This window comes from Talpa occidentalis, unplaced genomic scaffold (assembly GCF_014898055.3).
Source record: "Talpa occidentalis isolate TD23 unplaced genomic scaffold, MPIMG_talOcc4v2.1 talOcc4.13, whole genome shotgun sequence".
NCBI classification, from domain to species: Eukaryota; Metazoa; Chordata; class Mammalia; order Eulipotyphla; family Talpidae; genus Talpa; species Talpa occidentalis.
Genome location: NW_023601322.1, coordinates 40369464 through 40390150, shown reverse-complemented (window position 1 = coordinate 40390150; position 20687 = coordinate 40369464). Strand labels below are relative to the sequence as shown.

The window sequence follows — 20687 nt, the reverse complement described above, 5'->3', positions numbered from 1 at the left end:
ATTTCTTTTTCGATCACTTTGAGTTCTAAGAATTAATTAACTTTCAGCTTCATTTTTTTTTTAATTACAGAGTTTTCAAACCTGTAGAAAAGTGCTAAAGCTAACGTAACCGCCAATTATAATTGACTTGTCATAGTGGTTGCAGTCTTTGAATGTAAAGAAATAGTGACCCCAAGTGGTTAAAGGATAATGGACATTCTTTTTTTTTTTATTAGATAATAAATTTTATTGTTATATTCCCCATACAATTGCAGCGCCCCCATTCTGACCCCAATCCCTCCCCTCCCGCCCCTGCCCCCCTAAAAGTGTCTCTGGTTCATAGTTTTTTGTTGATTTTGATTTTCACTTTCTTATAGTTATTCATTTTCCTGGTCCCTTATTTAAGTTTTCTAGATTCCTGCTATGAGTGAGACCATCCGGTATTTTTCTTTTTCTTTTTGGCTTATTTCGCTGAGCATGATCCCTTCCAGCGCCATCCATGTTGCTGCAAATTGCATGTGTTTATCTTTTTTGAATGCTGAGTAATATTCCATGGTATATATGTACCACATCTTCTTGATCCAGTCATCTATTTTTGGGCATTTGGGTTGTTTCCAAAGCTTAGCTATTGTAAACAGTGCTGCTATAAACATAGGGGTGCAGGTGTTCTTTGGAATTGATGTTTCTGTGTCCTTTGGGTAAATACCTAGGAGTGGAATTGCTGGATCATATGGAAGCTCTATGTTTAGTAGGTCCAGAAATCTCCACACAGCTTTCCACAGTGGTTGGACCAGTTTGCACTCCCACCAACAGTGCAGAAGATAAAACAAATGATAAAACAAATGATAGAACAAATGATAAAACAAATGATAGAACTAGTATTTGGAGGGAGGGAGAATAAACATGCTTGGAATTTTTTAGCAATTAAGGAAATTCAAATAAACTATGAATTATTATCAAACAGATAAAAAAAGTAAATTGAAAAAATGCTAGCCAGAAAAAGTGAAATGGGCATTTCTCATATTCAGCTGGAGGCTGAAAAATGTGTTCATGTTTTTGAGAGTCCAACCATGCTGGCATTTTGTATACAAACCTTTCCAATAAACATGGTTTGCTTTTGTAATTCCATTCCTGGGCATATAACTGGAAAAGCAAAAATGCAAATGTTATGGTTACTAATAGGGGAATGGTTAAGTATAGGTAAATAAATCATTTTTAGATCTCTTTGCTAGATTATTTTAAACTATAGACAGTTCAGCTATGTAGACAGTTATGTTGGGAATCATTAAAAAAGTCAGAACATCATTACACAGAGATCTGTGTATTGGATACTATTTTACATTGGACGTTGAACTAAATACTACACATAATATGTTACTTTCTCTTTACTACTCTGTGAACAGGATGTTTTCTTTATCAGATTTAAAAAAAAAAACCCTCCCATTTAAAAATGTTAGGTAATTTGTTGGTATTGGAGTGAGAATTTGAATTCAGGAATATACAGGTCTTGACCAGCTATGCTGTTACACAACTATGTAAAGTCTGTGTGCTGGGAATGTTCTAGGGAAGAGAGGACCTATAAATATATGGTTGTGTAGGTGAAGTTAAAGGTGAATAGTGGTCATTATTTTTTACCAGTAATATTAACTGACCCAAATACACAGGTAAATGAGAAAGTATGTCAGAAGAGAGAAGTATAGGTAGAAGGTAAATGTGAAGTCAAGGGTGCTGCAGTGGGGGCGTAAAAGAACCAAGGTTAAGACACAAATCATTTCAAGTGGAAATGAAGAGGAGATAAAATTTAAGGAAATTATGAGTAGGTTTTGGAAGACTTGTGGCTCTAGCCAGCATAGTTTAAATCCTGGAAAAGATTGCATTGGAGTTCCTTAGATGTGGGTAAATAGTAAAATGCCCCTTGAGTCTTAGCAGTCTGGCTAGTCCAGTAAATTTTTATTTATATTGGAAATCTATTTTATCTCTGTCATTTGTTCTTTTTATTTTTCTCTCAAAAATAGTTTTTGAAAGAGAAAATTGATGTTTAGTCTAGTTTCCTTGATCTGAGAGGAAAGGGAATTTTTCTCTATCATTATTTAGAACACATAGGGTAACTAAAGTAGAAATACAACCCGGTAACCAAGAGAGTAGAAGATAGAGAAATGTGTGTTAAACTTTTGCTGTTTCTAGAGTGTTAAGAGGAAATATGTGTGGATGCAAGAGGGACTGTTGGAATTAACTAGATTTATCTGTAGATGTTGACACTTTGTGCTGTAACTTTTTTTTTTGGTAGATTGAAGAATGTGTGGTATGCTCTGACAAGAAAGCAGCTGTTCTTTTTCAACCTTGTGGACACATGTGTGCTTGTGAGAGTAAGTACCCTATATAAAACATCCTAGTGTTATTATAAAAATAGAAAATGAAACAAACTTTATATTTGAATATTTTTTGGATTATTCACAAACAAAAAATTTGGTGGGCCTCTGGTACTTTCCATTCCTTTCTCTGTACTCAATGTCCATATTTCTCTCTTTGTTCCTGAGCATTAGGAAAGACTGAAGGTGCTGTGTTATACCAGCTTGAATATTGATTTCATTTGTATTAATAATAGGTGATCTCACAGTAGAAATTGACTTTAAAAAATAAACATTGAAATATTTAGTGTGGCCTTTTTTTTTTCCATCTAAAATTTAGCATATCTTTATGTGTCTTTACCTTAGTATTGCTTCTAGTGTAGTTTTCCTTCTGCAGAGCCACTCACAGCAACCACTTACCCCTGTAATTTCTAGTCTTCTTAACCTTTCTTAACCTGTACGTCAGGAGAGTTTATAGAAAATTTTTCTTGTGAGAATAATATGAAAGTTTCTAAGAGATGTTTAAAAATATGTCTTAAATATATTTTCTCGAAAGCCTTTGCTTTTTATATCATACCCTTGTTCTTTTCAAGCCCATACACTATTCAGTATTAATATTTTCCTTTTCCCTTTGTTTTTCACATTTGTCATTGAAGGGTTTTAAACAAGTTTAGCATTTATATCTTATAAATGAGTCCATGGTAAAACAGGGTATTTTCTATTATAAAATAGTTTAGTAGGTGTTGATTTTTAATACAACATCTAAGTAAACTAATATATAAATGCATGATAGTTTAACTTTAGTGCTTTAAGCCTTGGTGTTTTTCCATTCTGTCTGGCAGTTCTTCAACTAAAGAAAGGATCAAGGTTTTCTACTCTAAGATCTGCCTCTGGTAAATGTTTCTGTTTACTGAAGATTTGTATAATGGCTATTTTCCACTATCGGGACACATAGAAAGAGAATTCTGTTTTAAGTAAAAAGAGCTTAGGTTCCTTAAGTTTTCAAATACCAGGGGTTAGCAAACTTTTTCTGTGAAGGGTCAAATGACAAATATTTTTGGCTTGGGCCACATGGTTTTTGTAGCAACCACTTAACTCTTTCCAAGTACTCAACTTTGCATTTTGTAATATCAGCCACAAAGACTATGTAAACAAATGGACTGGACTGTTTTCCATTACAGCTTTATGCAAAAACAGGCTCCTGGTTGGATTTGGGCTATAGACAGTGGTTTGTTGACCCCCGTCATAGACCAACATGATATTTAAAGAGACTTGAAAACTGGTTGTAATCAGTAGTTGATAACATGAATTCTAGAACCTTAATGTAATATTATTTCTAGGAGTTTTTGCATTGTTTTGCTTTAAAAGGCAGTAAGAGCAATAGGTAACTTAATAACTTTGAATGAGTGTTACTTTATTTATCTTGACAAAAACCCTATGAAACAGATTATTGTCTTCATTTTATACTTTGTTACACATTTATTTGCTAGGGAAGATGAAATTAAAATGGAAAATGTCCTTCTTTCAAGGAGCATACAGTAAAGCATTTAGTCTAGTACCCACTAATGTTAAGCAGAGTATTGGAGCCTTGAAAGAGTATAAAGTACTTTGACAAGTCAGAGGAAGGAGAGATTACAGTAGGTTTTTACTTGATAACAATAGGTTCTTGAAAAGTCCAACTTTAAATAAGATAATGTATAATGAAACCAGGTCCTCAAATAATATTGTTTTGTTCAGTGTTGGTTTGGATTCATTGTTTTTTTCATCAGTATTATGATGAAATGTGTTGAATGAAATGTTATTTGAGGACCTGTTGTATAACCTTTTTGTAGGGACTAAAGACAGGCTTTATAGAAATAATATAACAACCTAACAGTTAAAAGAACTTGAGATGATTGTGGCTATTTATTACATATGAAGGGGATTGATCATTTAAATTTAAGGAAAAAATTTGTCCTTGAAGACAAATCCCAAACTAGATTTCTACTAATATTATTTCTTACCTAGTGTACCTTACATAACCCAGTGTCAAACTCATCTCTGTTTAGACCTTGGCATAATATTAACCTTGATAATGATTCTGTTATCAGGTGGTACATAAGCTATAAGATATGGAGTATTTTTTCATGGTAAGTGCTAACAGGAAAGAATATGTTCAGGTGCTCTGTATTGTTTTATGATTAATTAACAACTTTATTATTTTTTTTTTTATAGAGGCATGCTTTATTTATTTATTTATTTTGTTTGTTTGTTTGTTTATACAAGCACTGGGTACAGTCAGAAGCGCGGGAGGGTGAGAGAATTCACCAGAGCCAGAGCGGGGAGCAGAACAGGCAGAAGGACCGAAGTACACTGCTGAGGGGAGCAGCGGGTGGCAGGAGAGGTCTGCGCGCCATGTGGGACCCTCCTCTGGTGGCCGGGGAGCAGCTGGGGATCGAACCGGCGCCGCAGAGGCCGTGGGCAGCTTCGTAACCCAGCGCTCAACCGCTGCGCCACCGGGGAGGCCCTAATTAACAACTTTAGATGTAAGATAGCATTAATGGTCCACAACCTATAATTGTGCCTAGTTATTTCTTCTTGAAATGAGAGAGCATTCTGCTAATCTACGACTATTAGAAAGATAGTCTATTATGAAAAAAAATGTATTTTCCTGATTGCTACATTAAAGTAGTGACTGAGCAATTTCCTTATTAGGTTATATCAATTTGATAGAGAAGGATGCAAATTCTTCAATATACTTTAGGAATTTTAGAGTTAAGCCATTTACAACAGAAAGTATTGTTAGAAAATTATCATGTGAGCATCCTTATAATTCTAGTATTAGTTGAAATTTGTAAAGCATTGTCATCCTCCTTTATTTTCAAAATTTAAGATCTTGAAATATTTATTATGTTACTAATTAAAGAAAACAGAAACCCCCTTTCACAATTTATTCTAATATGTTAGATGTCTTTATTTTCACAGTTCTGTACTCTATTATAGAGGCTACCAAAAAAAAAAAAATACACATCTAGAGTTGATAACATCTTAAGAGAAAGAGTTGTCTTGACATAACTTGCTTAATACTTATCTCACTGAGTTTAAGTTCTAAAAATTAGCAGAGAAAGGTAGCCTTTTTGTTCATGTTCTGTCTTGTGAGAAGTGTCCTGTTGCTGTTTTCTAGACTGTGCTAACCTGATGAAAAAGTGTGTGCAGTGCCGGGCAGTAGTTGAACGAAGAGTACCTTTCATTATGTGTTGTGGAGGGAAAAGTTCAGAAGATGCCAGTGATGATATCTGTAAGTGGATTTTCTTTTCTTTTTTTTAAGACTTATTTATTTATTTATACAAGAACTGGCCAGAGGTGCAGGGAGGTGAGAGGATTCACCAGAGACAGAGTGGGGAACAGAACAGGCAGGCAGACTGAAATACACTGCTGTGGGGAGCAGCGGGTGAGACAGGAGAGGTCTGCTGTGCCATGTGGGTAGCTCCCTGGCTGGCCGGGGATCAAACTCTTGCTGCAGAGGCTGCGGATAGCTTCATAGTGCTGTGTTTAACCCCTTGTGCCATCAGGGAGGCCCTATAAGTAGATTTTCTTAAGCATTTTCTTACTTTGCTTTCTTGTTGGGACTTGTACGAATATCACTTCTCATTTATAGTTCACTGTTCCCTATATGGCATAGGGTATAGGACTTGATCTTTAGAACAATAGGTATAATTTTGTGGTGTTTTTGTCATGAAACCTGAAACTATTTTTTTCTGATTTATGAAGTGATTATAGAATTTTAAACATTAATCTGTTAAAAATCTCCCTGTATGACATAAAGAATATTGTATTCTTGCTTGAGAAAATTTGCCTTTTTTAAAGAAGTTTAGTGTATTTTGGGGGAGAGAAATCATATTACAAATTATATAGATCATGGCCTTTTTGTCTTAATACCAATAGAGCAGAATAACAACTCCAGAGCAAATTAACTAGATTAAAAGATCAAGACTCTGGAGAGGAAAGTGGAGAAAAGAAGAAAAGATCTGGAGGAATAGTGAATTAAAAATTCCCTTCCATTTTGCAGACAATAGATCATGGCCTTTTTTTCATGGAGTTTCTCATCTCAGATCAGTAATAACAAGGAGAGATGGGCATAAGGGGAGAGGGCTAGGTTTTTGTGTGTTTTCATAAACTTCATCTAAGAGACTAAAGCTAATTGTTGCTGTCAAGGTGGTTAAAAAAATGTGGTCCCTACCTTTCGGTCTTATAAGAAGTAGAATAAAGAAATCAAGCATAAATGTATTTGTTAGCTTGCTGAAAGAAGTTAAGTAGAGCCTTAGAAAACAAGAAAGTCTGTAGATTAGGTATTGCTTAATTAAAGCAATTTGGATTAGGAATTAATCCAAAAATCTGTTTTGAGCAGTATGAATGAAGAAATATAAGATGAATGTCACTACTGTATCTGTTGTTCAAGTGTGGAAAATAGTTTTTAAAGGAAATTCAAATAGTCATGAGTTTTTAATAAAGCGCGCTAATAACTTTAGAAATGAAAAATCATTGTTGAGTCAAAACAGTCATAAAATTTTTATCTGTATTTTAGCAAGTGGAAATATTCCAGTGTTACAAAAGGACAAGGATAATACCAATGTCAATGCTGATGTGCAAAAGTTGCAGCAACAATTACAGGACATCAAGGAGCAGGTAATATTGATTATTTCATGGTAAACATGATTCTAAGAATAGCACTCAATAGTTTCTATAAACTAGTGTTTTCTGTAAAAGTCTGGTTCAAATTAATATATTTCTTACTGTATTTAAATATATGTCATGGGTAATAGCTAATTAGAAGTTTTAATCAGGCACTTGCCAAAATAGGAAACACATAACCAATAAACATGAAAAAATGCTTAACCATGTTAATAATTGGGAAATTAAAATTAAAACCACAATGAATTGTCCTTTCTCACCTTGTTGAAAAGAAAAAACCATGTTAAGAACTTTCCATATGAAGTGTTAGATAGAATCTGTAGCGTCCATAACTCATACACTACTGGTGGGAATGTAAATTACTGCAAACACTTTGTGAAAGCTTGTCATTATCTAGTAAAATGACAACAGGATATTGTTTGGATGTATACTTGGAAAAAAAATAATACAGATAAGAATTAAAGTCAAGCTAGTATTTTTCTTGGTTGGGCATGGGATGCCTGGAGAAGGGCCATGAGGGAAGTTTTTAGAGTACTGATACTCTCTTTTTTATCTATCTGTGTCCTGATTACATGTGTTTGATCAGTTTTTGAACTTTTATTAAACTGTACATTTTAAGAAAATTTCTGTATAGATGTGGTACTTCAATAAAAAGGGAAAAGGCAAAAGTGACTATATAGATACATAACCCACACACCCATTCATACATACATCATAAAGAAATGCAAAATTCAGAATAGTGGCTGTCAGTGAAGAGTTAGTTGTATGGAAAGGATTGTGAAGGATGTTTTATTTAAAAGAAAGAGTAACATTCCATGCTTTAAACTGGGTGATTACAATATTCTTCATGTTTTATATATACCAACAGAAGTTTTCATACCTATTCATCATTTAATAAAAGCAGCAGTAAAATAGTTAGCTTGTGGGTGTATGGTAACATTTTTTTGTTTTTGTTTTCCCATACCATTTGACCCAATAATTAAATTTGCTTTAAAGAATTGACCAAAAACATATTTTCTTTAGGTTGGCAATAACATCAGTGTTGTCACCCATGCAGTGGCTAGTCATCACTCTTTTCTGTTTGAAATTATAAGACAGTAGCATAATCAATATAGTCACCCAGGATAAGTAATGGACCTTGTGATAAACTAATTTAGAATTTAAAATATTTATTAGGAATTTTAAACACCCATCTAAAAGGATAAAAAATACATGATTTAGCCAATTTTTCGTTTGAAATCTAGCCAACAAGTAATCCTTGTTGTATAGATTTACAACTTCTTAATATAGGGACATTAGTGTAGGAATATATTTGGCTTCTATAAATTCTTCTATAAAATGTTTTTCAAATTTGGAAACTCCTTAGAATCTCAGTTCCCTTCCTATAGACACTTACAGGAAGTTAAAAGCGATTTCAGCATATTCAATGCTGTTGAAAGCACTGAGAGTTAAAATTGTTTCATATAATGAATGGTAACACTTTTTTGAACCCTATTATTGATTATAAAAGAATAATTCAGCTCTACCTTTATCTGAAAGTTTAGCATTCCAAAGAAGCTTTTTCCTTAAATAATACTCATTACCATATTTTATTACTAAAGTATTTCAACAGTTGCAACAAAACTAGTTTTCTGAGGAGTGATGGGATTTCTTGTTAGGGTCCACTTCACAGATACTACAAAAAGCAGAGAGAAAACATCTGAGCAACTCTTTCTTTTTATTAGAAATCTACAATCTTTCTCTTTCTCCAGTATTTCCTTAATAGATAAAAAATTAATTTTATGTGCAGCTTAACCCAGTCTGCACAGATGTGTTTACTTCTGGAAGTAAGAGTTATTAATTAACTATATAGTTTTTGAAAAGTAATGTAAAATAAATGTTTCAATGACTCTAGAAAGCTGGTTTGACTTTTTAAAAATAAGATTTCTAAAAATAGCTTTGCTTCTTAAACCTTTAATATACATAAATGTGAAAATTTACTTTGGAGGCGGGATGGCATTAGCAGACCTAATTAGACTACAATTAACTATAATTCCTTTTTTTAACCTCAGTAAAAATTTATTTTCAAAAATATAATTTCATACAATGAAAACATATTTAACTGAATTAACAATCTGGAGGACATATTATTGAGATCAGAAAATATAGTTTTGATGATGTTATAGCTTAGTCAAGATTTTTTAGAGAGCCAAGGAAAGACTTCCAGGCAGTGAAAACAACAAACTCCCACCCCCGCTTTTTTTGTTTTTTCCACAATAATCTCAGGTATTGTCAAATTTGGTAACTACATTTTCATAAGGGCTTTAGGCCTAGTTTATTAGTCTAGACATAATTGTTTAATTATTTTGTTTCTATGTTATTTGAGAAAGTTGTGATTCATTCTGATACATAGCAAGGCAAAATGTTTTTATAAATGTAAAACGTGTTTTTGTAAATGAATGTGATCTCTTAGTGTGTTCTCACAGAAAAGTATATCTAACATACTTTTAAATTCTTCTGACTTCATGAAGTTTTATTTATTAATATGTTATTAAGACTAATTATTTTTAGCTAAGGGGTTCTACATTGACAGTAATCCCATAAGGCATAATGTTTAAAAGCAAGAGCTCTGGGGCCCAGGTTATCTTACGTTTCATATTGTTTGCTTTGGGGAAATTTTTAATTCCAGTAGGCCCCAGATTCTGTTTTTTTAAAGTGGGATGATAATGCTGTGAGTGTATACTACCTGTCATAGTGCTTGTTTCTTTTTTTTTATTATTTTGTTTTATATAATTCTTACATCATTTTTTCATTTTTGCACAATGTATGCATTTTCATTTTGGTTATTACAGCTCTTTGCTGTCTCTTCTCCCTCATAGACCTTGATACACTGTGTTATTTTCATACAAGATCAGCATAATACCTAGAGTTGGGGAATCTGAATCAGACCAAATGGAGCTATTTTCATCTATTTGCTATTAGGTTTTGGTGTTATGTTTTTTGTTTTAGGTAGTTTTTATTTTATGTAGTTTTTAATACTGTCCTGACAGTACAACCATATTTTCTGTTTTACATCAGTATGATGTTTTAATTATTTAAAAATTTAAATAAAATTAAAAAAATATTATTTGACTAATACAAAAGAAAATTGTGTAACAGAATTGGCACATTACACTTTCAAAATCTAAAGTATCTCAACATTTATTACTTCATTATATCACATTACAGACAATGTGCCCTGTGTGTTTGGATCGTCTGAAGAATATGATTTTCCTCTGTGGCCATGGAACATGCCAACTCTGTGGAGACCGAATGAGTGAATGTCCTATTTGTCGAAAGGCTATTGAACGAAGGATTCTTTTGTATTAACTAAGAAACTCAGCGTGTTTTGTTATCTGAAATATTTGGTCATGAGATTTTAGTAAGCTTTTAAGCTAGTTGGAGGTTCTAATGAATTTTTTCTATCATTTGTTTTTACTAGTCTAATTAGACTGTAAATGTACCAGAACAAAAAAATTTCTACAAAACAGTGTTTGAAGCCATGTTTGTTTGTTTCTTTTTAATTTGAAACATCAAGCCTATGTAATTCACAGGTGATTTAAGGGAAAATACTTTAAGGATCTCCTGGTATTTTTGTTTTTATTGCATTTTTCTCTAATAATTTATATGTATTAGACCTCAAAAGACACACTTTCTTATGATCAGCTATTCTTCAGTTTATGTTGATTTTACACAGTGAGTTGACATAGGCACTCAGAAGTGTTATGCATCAAATGAAAGAGGCAAGTCAAACCATTATGCCACATATATTAAATGGTAGAATTATAGTATAAGGTCTACATAGTTATGGGAATTTTGAAGAGAGGATTCTCTTTTTAAAAAAGATAACATTAAGTTATCCTAGTGATTGTTTCTGAAATCTTAAGAGTAAATGAAAACATAGAATGAGAGAATAATGACCTTGCATTTAGCTTATTTTCTAGATTTAAAAGGAACATTGTTTAAATTGTCATTTTCAAAATGCCTAATAGACTGGTAAAAGAAGCTAACATAGTAGGGAACCGAAGGGAAAAAAGTATCCAATTAAAGACCACCTATTAGCTGACCATTAACAGTTGCCTTTCTTAGATTAATTTATAGACTATTTTGTTCAGCTAGACTTTAAAAAAAATCTGTGGAAAGTGTACCTCAGTTTTCTCTGTGGTTACTTATTCAGACTTGCTCTGACCAATGAAATGTTATTGCCCTGTTTGAGCCTCCGAGGTTCCATTGAGCTTTTTTCATGTTCTGAATTGTACCCTAGTAATCTGAGAAGGATAAGATATTGTTCAAAGATAGCCATGTTTTCTTCCCCATGTCTGTCAATTCTGACAGTGTAATTGGTTCTGTCTTCATCATAGGCCTTATTCTTCCATTCTCTCAGATAGTAAGGCTTACTCTCAAGGAAACAGTCTATATTTACAGATGAGAATATTACTTAAACTGCCATCAAAATCCAAGACATAGTAAATGACCTAATATAAATAATTTAGAAGACATGACCAGGACAGAAATATGTCTAATCACCTGTAGTTTTTTTTTTTTAACTCAAACTTTGACTTGTCTAATAATTTTCTCTCCTTTGAATGAGCAGTCTTACTATAGCTATGATAAATATACATTTAAATAAGTGTTTTGGGTTCATTGCTGCTAGATAATAAAAACGTTAACTGTTTACAATAGTGACTACCATATACTGTGTATAAGCTTACTCCTAAGGATAATTATCTTTTCTGTAGTTTTTTTCCCCCACCTTTTAAATTCTGTTTTTTTTTTCTGCTGCAACAACTGAATTTAAAAGTACAAAGTCTCTAGACCTCAGGTAGTGTATTTCTGGTTATTTAATGGCTGCTTCCATTGCAAATCTTGGTGAAAATAGTGATGAGCTTTGCTGGCTGATTTTGTAGTCTTGGCAATTCCATGTTTGTGTTTAGCTGAGTAACATTTAGAACAGCAAAATTTTTATAACTTTTAAATTTGAAACTTTATATTAACTACTGCATTAGTAATAAAGGGCCGCTGATAATATTTTTTAAGCCATATTTTAAAGTTATGGAAAAAATCTGACTGATGATGTTCACATAAAGAAACAAGAGACTATTTTCTTTCAGAATTAAAGACAGTGCAAGTCAGGATTTTCCTTTTCATGCCATAGGCCACCCTCTCTTTTCCACTAAATCACTGATAAGGAAAAAGCACCTGGCTGACTGATACATAGTTTGGTCAACCAAATAATCATATGGTCTAGAGCTCTACTTTACTTAAATGCATTTAATTTGTTTTCTAGGCCACTGTGCTCAAACTTACAACCCCTTAATGACAATTTTATCTTCCAGACTGGTTTATTTCTTCCATATTAAAAATATAATAATTTATAAACTATTATAAAAGTCACTGTAACTGTGATGCTATGTATTTGTCAGTTTTCTCTGTTTTACCACTTTGAAATTTGCTTAATAATGTTTTTCTATTCCTATTTTCAAGTACCTGAAAAAATATTTTAAATTTATTTTGACTTTGTAAGAATAGGATGAAGAACTTTGTCCTTTAAGTGTCTTTCCTCTAACTGCTGAACACTGAAACTTCTACCTCTTATATGTCTCTCAACAGTATTTTCCCAATTAGGTATGTTTCCTTCTCACTGTCTCTTTACCTTGTGCCTGAAGGATCTTGTAGTTTCCCTAGAGTCATTAAAAAAAAAAAAAAAAAAAAGGACATGCATTCATTCAAAATTGTACTTACTGGGCTTCAGGAGCTAGATATATAGCATATAGAGTTACATGGTCAACATCTTCATATACACCAAGTCTATCAAAAAATTGTATGTTTGAAGTAATTTGTAATCAAAAGAAGGGATCCAAAGGTACTGATAACATTTCTTCCTAATGTTTCAGAAAAGTTTTTATTAAATAGTATTTGGATTCTTTCTGTACCCACTTACTTCAACCACATTTTCTCTTTTATTCTTCTAAGATTGTCAGCTTTGTTTCCCAAAACACACAACTTACCTGATGGTGCTACTCTGATCATTTTTGTTCACATAATTTAACATTCTTACTACTTACATTGTATACACATTTAATTTCATTGGGAGCAAGAAGACTGATTTCCAGAGAAGATCATTTTTGTGTTAGTGTAGGAATATTATATTAGACAAGTATTTAGTTGACCAAATTATGTTTGCTTAAGATACTGGTAATTTTAAATGTTGCAAATTAACTACCTAGCTACTAAGGTGTACAATTAATTGATAATGTTGAAAACAACTTTCTTAAATTTATATCTTTGATGACTTTAGCCTGTAAGAGCAGTTTAGCATATTGAAATGCATGCTACTTAAGATTTGTCCAATTCAGATTTTAAAACTTGCCGGGTCATTTTCACATGGTAAAGATGTACTGTCCTCATATGTGATACCCAGTTACTGTTCTTTTATTTTTAGAAATTTTAGACTCTTTTGAATTAGGAATTAAATTTGCAAAGAGAATTAGTGATGGCATGTGATAGGAAGAGCAGTAGGGAGTTACAGCAGTATGAAAAAAAAGTCAGTGTTTGAGTGTAGAGAAAAAAATAAGATCATGTAGATTTTATCAAAGCAGCAAGTGGAGAGAAGATATTTAATAACTGAATGATAAAAATATCTTTCATCCAGATTTTAGCATAGTTGAATTGACAATTGCTTTGTAAATTATAGGCTTTAATAGAGCTTGCTTTAAAATAAAAAAAAAAGAAAAGCATTTTCCTCTGTGTCTAAAATATTTTATACTCACTTCTGTAAAAAATGAATTATTGGAATAGAATTTTTTTGCATTTTTTATGGTAAAAAAAACATACAATATGAAATTTACTATCATAAACATTTTTAAGTGTGCAGTTAATAGTGTTAAGTATATTTACATTGTTGTGAAACAGATAGCCAGGACTTTCTCACCTTGCAAAACTGAAGTTCTATACCCATTAAATAATGACTTCCCTTTTTCTCTTCTCCCTACCAGAATAGAATGTTGATAAAATATAACTCAAGAAACACCTGAATTATCTTAATAATTTGTTCACATTTGCAACTTCTAAAGTTACTATCGGTAAATATCAGATTCCTAAAATTTGGGAGACAACTTAATTTCTTCTCTTCCTCCCAGTTATCAACCATAATGGAGTAAGGCTTTGAATGTGTGTTAATTGGTAGAATTTGTTATTTCATTATGAAATAATGAGAAGCACATTTTAAGCATTAGAATTAGGTTTTATTTGAATTTGTACTAAATTGGGAAGGTAATAGATTTTCAAAAATGATGTATGCCTTGTCGAAAATGTCAGTTGTCTTTAAGTCTACTCATAACAGTTTCCAAAATATTTTTTTCTCTCTAAAGGCAACTTAATTTTATTTCTTGAATATTATGATAGGAATGTTTACTGATATACTTGATAATCATAGCTAGCCTTGGAACATTAGCATACACACATAAAACTATAGCAGTATTAATTAAAGATGTATTTCTTTAAAACATTAAATATGCTGGAAAAATATTTCATGCTGTCTCCTATGTACATTGCTTTGCTATAGTGAGAGGAAAAAGCCTTCAGAGTGAGCTTCAATTTATTGATAAATGATTAAGAGTGGGTGAAACTAGAGTATAAAAATATGAATTAGTGAGTGGAGCTGCTGAATTAAAATTGCAAGTTGCTATATTGGTGTTTTCAACCTCATTTTCTGTTGGAGTATTACTTTTTCCAGCACTTATTCTTATTTGTGACACAAAAAGGAGATGGAAGCCTGAGTTTCAAATTGAGAATTTTATTTTTTGAGGATTTAAGCAGTAGATAGAGAAAAGCTGACTTGCCACATAAATTTGGTGCCTGAGTCCTTAAGTACAAGCTATAATTGACATGTACAAAATGTGTAAGAAAGATAATATTGATGAATATTTTACTTTTCCTGTATAGTCGATGTGATTTTGTTTCATAAACATGACTTCATTCCTCCAAAAAGCAAAATGGTCTTGTAATTTTCTATAAGATAAACAAGTGTGCCATTTTGTCTGAAACCTATAATTTCAGGAAGCTATTGAAAGTTCTGACTCAGGGCTTTTTACAGTTTAAGCAATTGTTAATTTTATTTTGGAAAATCCATCTGCATAATTCTTCAGTGCCTTGAAAGAATTAACAGCTTGGCAACACTACTAAAACTTTACAGAAGGTGGTTTTTAGTGCATGTGTATCAGTATACACATGTTTACAAGTCATATTGCTCAGATTGTGTAATAGCGATACTCCATGTGTGCTGGGTTTCGGTAATTCTTGAAAGGGAGTTTTCTAGATTTGCACTTGATATCCACCCCCCCCACCTCCGTCCCACTGATTATTTATGGCCATGACACTGTTACCAGAAAAGTAATTCTATATTAAGGCATTATGCAAAGTCATGTATAAGTAGCAACTAGGAAGAGGAGATAGGGTTCATAGTTTGCTATTTAGGTATGAAAAGAGGATTTGTTTGGTACATCATAGAGTGTCTTCCCCTCATATGACAAAAAAACCCTTTGTTTAAGTGATTCAGCTAAAATGTATTTAAGGAAATTACAAATTGCATGTCATTCGTAATGCTAGTCTAACTTAGACTAAATCCACTAAATTCTTTTTCTGTTAAGTTCAGTATGCTTGTGTCATTCTAAATATATAGTATATCTAGTGATAGAATGCAGTTTAATTGACTCAGCAGTATTTTGCTTTGTATTTTTTAATTTTTTAGTTTTTACTTTATTAAAGTCTTGTTTGTGAATAGAGTTTCTGTATGGAAAATGATTATTGCTTATTAGCTTTTATCTTAAAAAGTGCTTAGCAAGAACTAAGCTTTTAAAAGTAAATAAGTTTGTTAATAAAACCTATGCTGTAATATTATATAATACTTTCCTCTGATCTTTTGAAACTTCTCCTTATAGAAATATATGTGAGTTTTGATTCTTGAGGCATTTGAAAACAAATCTTAATATATTAAATCTATTCTTGGAAAGGAAATTATGTCTTTGCGAAGCAAGGATACACATCTCCAACTCATGTAATAATACATAGGTACCCATACTTAGAAGGTTTTCACTGCAATTGCAATTGTTTACAATTTAAAGTACCTAAAGGGCCAAAGAAACTTCGTATCTTAACACCTCACACTCTTTCAGCATTAAGATACATTGTGCAAGTAGTCTGAATAGGATAAACTTGGTAAAATCTAAGACAACCAGTCAGACTCAACTTTTTCTAAAGGATGTTTTATTCCTCTTCACAGCTCAGATGTAGATTTCATATTCAAGAGGTATAAAGCAATGGTATTTGACCTTTGTAGTGTTTTGTGACTAAGTCAGTAAATGAATGGCTTTTGGGTTTATTTTTCAAGTTAATGGAAGCATTATTTGTAGCTATTGAGAGGTTGTCTAGTGCTAGGTAAAAAGTATTAAGTATGTGTACCTCAGATGCTTAAGAGGAAAACCATCTGAAACAAAATCCTCATTGTTTATTTGAAAAAAGTATATGTATTCCAACTTCAAAATTGTGAATTTATTTTTGGATAACCTCTAACTGTATTTTTGGGTTTATTTCAGTTGCTATATTATTAGATATTTCATGACAATATTTTTATTAAATTGAAACTCTGTATAGGTTTTTATAATAAAGACATTTTAGAAAATCTGATTTTTTTATCATTGACAGTTATTCACAGAAGCTAAATTTATTAGTCTTATAGTGTTCCATTTTTCAACTTACAATGAAAATTTTTAAACAGTACATTGCAAAATGAAAGGAATTTATAGATAGAATAAATGCATGGATTAAAGTAGAACATCAGAAATTATATCAGATAAAATTAATTGCTAAGGAGTGATCATTTGGCTAATAGCTTTTGCCCCTTTATAACAAAACCAGTTGATAGTCATTTTTAGTTTGTTAATGGTGAAAAATATATAAACATAATATGAAAGGGTAAAATAAGACTCAGAACAGAGACCATCAGTCATTGAGTCAGTGATATATCTGTGAGACTGTAAGGCAAGACTTCTTTTGCAGTAATGCTCTAATCAAACATAATGTGCTGATGCTCTAGGAGTTCTTCATACCAGAGCCTCCTAGTCTCAGCTATGGCAACTCTCTGAAGGGCAGGTTTTCAAGTCAAATATTATTTATTTTTCATGTATTTTAGAGTGGTACCCTCCCTCCCCTCTGTTTACACAGAATGCCAATTTAGTATCTTGAGTGGAATATTAACATTCAGTTGGGAAAAAACTTTTATTGGTGATATTAACCCTGATTTATTTATTTTAAATTTATTTTAACATCATTCATTTTTGTATGTTTGATTTCCCTCCTCAGGTGTAACCCCCATAAAATTCCTTCCCCCAAATTACCTGTGAACCATCACCATAGTCTCTTGTGCTCTTCCCTCCTCTTTTTTGATCCCTCTCCCTACCACTCCCCCTACAGTATGTCTCAGTTCTACAGTCTGCCTACAAGTTTTTTGATTTTTTAAAATATTTTATATAATTCTTACATACATCATTTTTCATTTTTGCACAATGTATGCATTTTCATTTTGGTTATATTCCCCATACAATTGCACCCCTCCCCTGCGTATTTTGACCCTAGCCTTCCTTCCCCCCCTCCCCCCCCATGTGTCTCTTGTTTATAGTTGCTTGTTGATTTTGATTTTTACTTTGTATTAATTAGTCTTTTTCCTGGTCCCTTATTTAGGTTTTCCAAATTCCTGCTATGAGTGAGACCATACAGTATTTTTCTTTTCCTTTCTAACTTACTTTGCAGAGCATGATCCCTTTTAGCTCCATCCATGTTGCTGCAAACTGCATGTGTTTATCTTTTTTGATTGCTGAGTAATATTCCATTGTGTGTATGTACCACATCTTCTTGATCCAGTCATCTATTTTTGGGCATTTGGGTTGTTTCCATAGCTTAGCTATTGTAAATAGTGCTGCTATAAACATAGGGATACAGGTGCCCTTTGGAATTAATGTTTCTGTGTCATTTGGGTAAATACCGAGGCGTGGAATTGCTGTATCATATGGAAGCTCTGTTTAGTAGGTCCAGAAATCTCCACACAGCTCTCCATAGTGGTTGGACCAGTTTGCACTCCAACCAGCAATGCAGGAGAGCTCCTTTGATTAAAGAACTAGACATAAAACCTGAAACCATAAAATACATAGAAGGAAATATAGGCGAAACACTACATGACATGCACCTCAAAGACATCTTTACAGACACATCACCCAAAGCAGTGAAGGCAAAGATAAACAGCTGGGACTCCATCAAATTAAAGAGCTTCTGCACAGCTAACGAGACAATAACCAAAACAAAGAGAAACCCCACCTACTGGGAGAAAATTTTTGCACACAACAGTAATGATAAAGGACTGATCACAAAAATCTACAGAGATGATGAAACTCAACAACAACAAAGAAAATAATCCAGTCAAAAAATGGGCAGAAGAACTAAAAAGAAACTTCTCCAAAGAGGAAATGCAAATGGCTAACAGGCATATGAAAAAAGTTTTTTGATTTTTCTGACCCCTTGTTTGGTTTCCCTATATCCCTCCTATAAGTGAAACCATCCAACATTTTTCTTTTTCCTTCTGACTTATTTCACTGAGCATTATCACTTCCAGCGAATGGAAGGGATTATCCCTTGTTGCGAATGGCATGAGTTTATCTTTTTTGGTTGCTGAGTAGTATTCCATTGTTTTTATGAACCACATCTTCTTGATCCAGTCATGTGTTTTGGGGCATTTAGGTTTCCATATTTTAGCTATTGTAAATAGTGCTGCAGTGAACATAGGAGTGCAGGTTTACTTTTAAACTAGTGTTTTTGTGTCCTTTGGGTAGATTCCTAGGAGTGGAATTGCTGATGGAAATGCAAATCAAAACCACAATGAGATAGCACCTCTCATAGTAAGAATGGCCCACATTAAAAAAACAGAACAAATGCTGGTGAGAATGTGGAGAAAAAGAAACCTGTGTACTTTGCTGGTAGGAATGCAAACTGGCCCAACCACTATGAAAAGCTGTGTGGAGGACCCTCAAATTACTAAAAATGGATTAACCCTGATTTATTAATACAGAAACAACCAAAATTAAGAGAGTCTTTACTGATCGTGGCCATAACATATTTAAGAAAGATTGAAGTTCATGGAGATTATATGCTCATAATATGTATGGTATGGTACAGGAGTATTACGTGAGTTTCCTATTGCTGCTGTAACAAATTGCCATGAATGTAGTAGCTTACAGAAACAGAATTTATGACCTTTAGGAGATCAGAAGTCTGATGTGGGTCTCACTGGACTAATGTCAAGTTGTTGTCAGGGATGTATACCTTTCTAAATGCTCTTGGGAGAATCCCTTTCCTTTTTCTAGCTTATAGGTGGCCCACATTTCTTGGTTTGTGATGTGCTTCTGTCTTCAAAGTCAGCAATGACCATTGGAATCTCTACATGTAGAGAAAATGTTCTCAACAATGGAATTAGAGAATTGAAATGGTTTCATTGGGAGGTTCATATAAATCCTCCAAGATTAACGGAAGTGGGATATAGGCAGTTTCTCATTTATGAATGTAGGATAAATCTCAGAAAACAAGTTCCTCAAAATTATGAATGTTTCTAGTGGAGAGTGTTCATGACAACCCCAATTTATAAATATGCTGCTATGTTACATGCTGTTTCACCTTCATAATAATTATTCACCTTAATAATAATTTTGCCATTACTATGACTCAATTGCCATCTATATATCTAGGTTCTGTCCCTAAGATTTTTATTTCCAATTGCCTTTAGGTATATTTGAATAAATAACCAGGCACCTTGAAGCTAATATCTCCCAACCTTAAATTGACTTATTTCCAGTGTATCAATACTCGTTAATAGTATATTATTACCCAGTTTCTTAAACTAGAAACTTGAATCATTTTACTACTTTCAGTGTATCTAATTATTTACTGTATCTTTTGTTGCTTCTTTTGAAATATATCTTGAATCTAGTTTTCATTTCCACAGCCACTCCTTTGTCAACAGTTCTTCCTTGACTCTCAGAGAATTGATGTCACAGGGAAAACCACTGCTTATAAAATTGTAGACACAGATATACAGAATCACAGGTTCCTGGAGCAGAAGCCCAGAAACAGACACCATAGCTGGACTCCGTACTATAGCAGGAAAACCTAAACTGTAATTGATAAATTGCTGGAGACTCAGTGTGGATGTGGGCAAGCTTGATTGTTAAGAACTCTGGGTGGGGCGTGGGGGGGAAGGGGGGAGGTGGAAAGGAGGAAATATGCTTTTGAGTTTTACCTCCAGGAGACCGACCAGGTTCTCATAGTGAAGGTCCTCATGCTTCTGAGGGGGTGAGGAGAAAAGAAGTATTTTTGACATATGAACATATTCTGTTCACTTTAACAAGTCCTGCCCTTAGAGAAGCTTAGGTCAGAGCTTAATTAACAAAATAACTCCAGCCCACTCTAGACCTCTACCTGGGGGAAGGTAGATACCAGTCTTCCACCCCTGTGGCTTTCCTGTTTCAACTATGGGGGAAAATACCGAGACACACTGGTGAAGGTCACAGATCAGGGAGAGATTCACTGAAAGGCCTTGTCATAGGAATACAGAATGTTTTTTCTCCCTCC

At 33.1% G+C, this 20687-nt stretch overlaps 1 protein-coding gene across 2 annotated transcripts in view; it reads left to right on the top strand.

Annotated features, from left to right (window-relative positions):
• The window catches only part of MIB1 (MIB E3 ubiquitin protein ligase 1), a 118409-nt gene extending 107399 nt beyond the window's left edge, over positions 1 to 11010 (top strand). For both annotated transcript variants that reach the window (XM_037508746.2, XM_037508747.2), the window contains exons 18-21: positions 2267 to 2345; positions 5491 to 5604; positions 6892 to 6992; positions 10206 to 11010. In XM_037508746.2, the coding sequence (XP_037364643.1) occupies positions 2267 to 2345; positions 5491 to 5604; positions 6892 to 6992; positions 10206 to 10346 (435 nt within the window). In that variant the 3' untranslated portion in view covers positions 10347 to 11010. The remainder of the gene's footprint in view (positions 1 to 2266; positions 2346 to 5490; positions 5605 to 6891; positions 6993 to 10205) is intronic.
• Positions 11011 to 20687: the final 9677 nt, after the last annotated feature.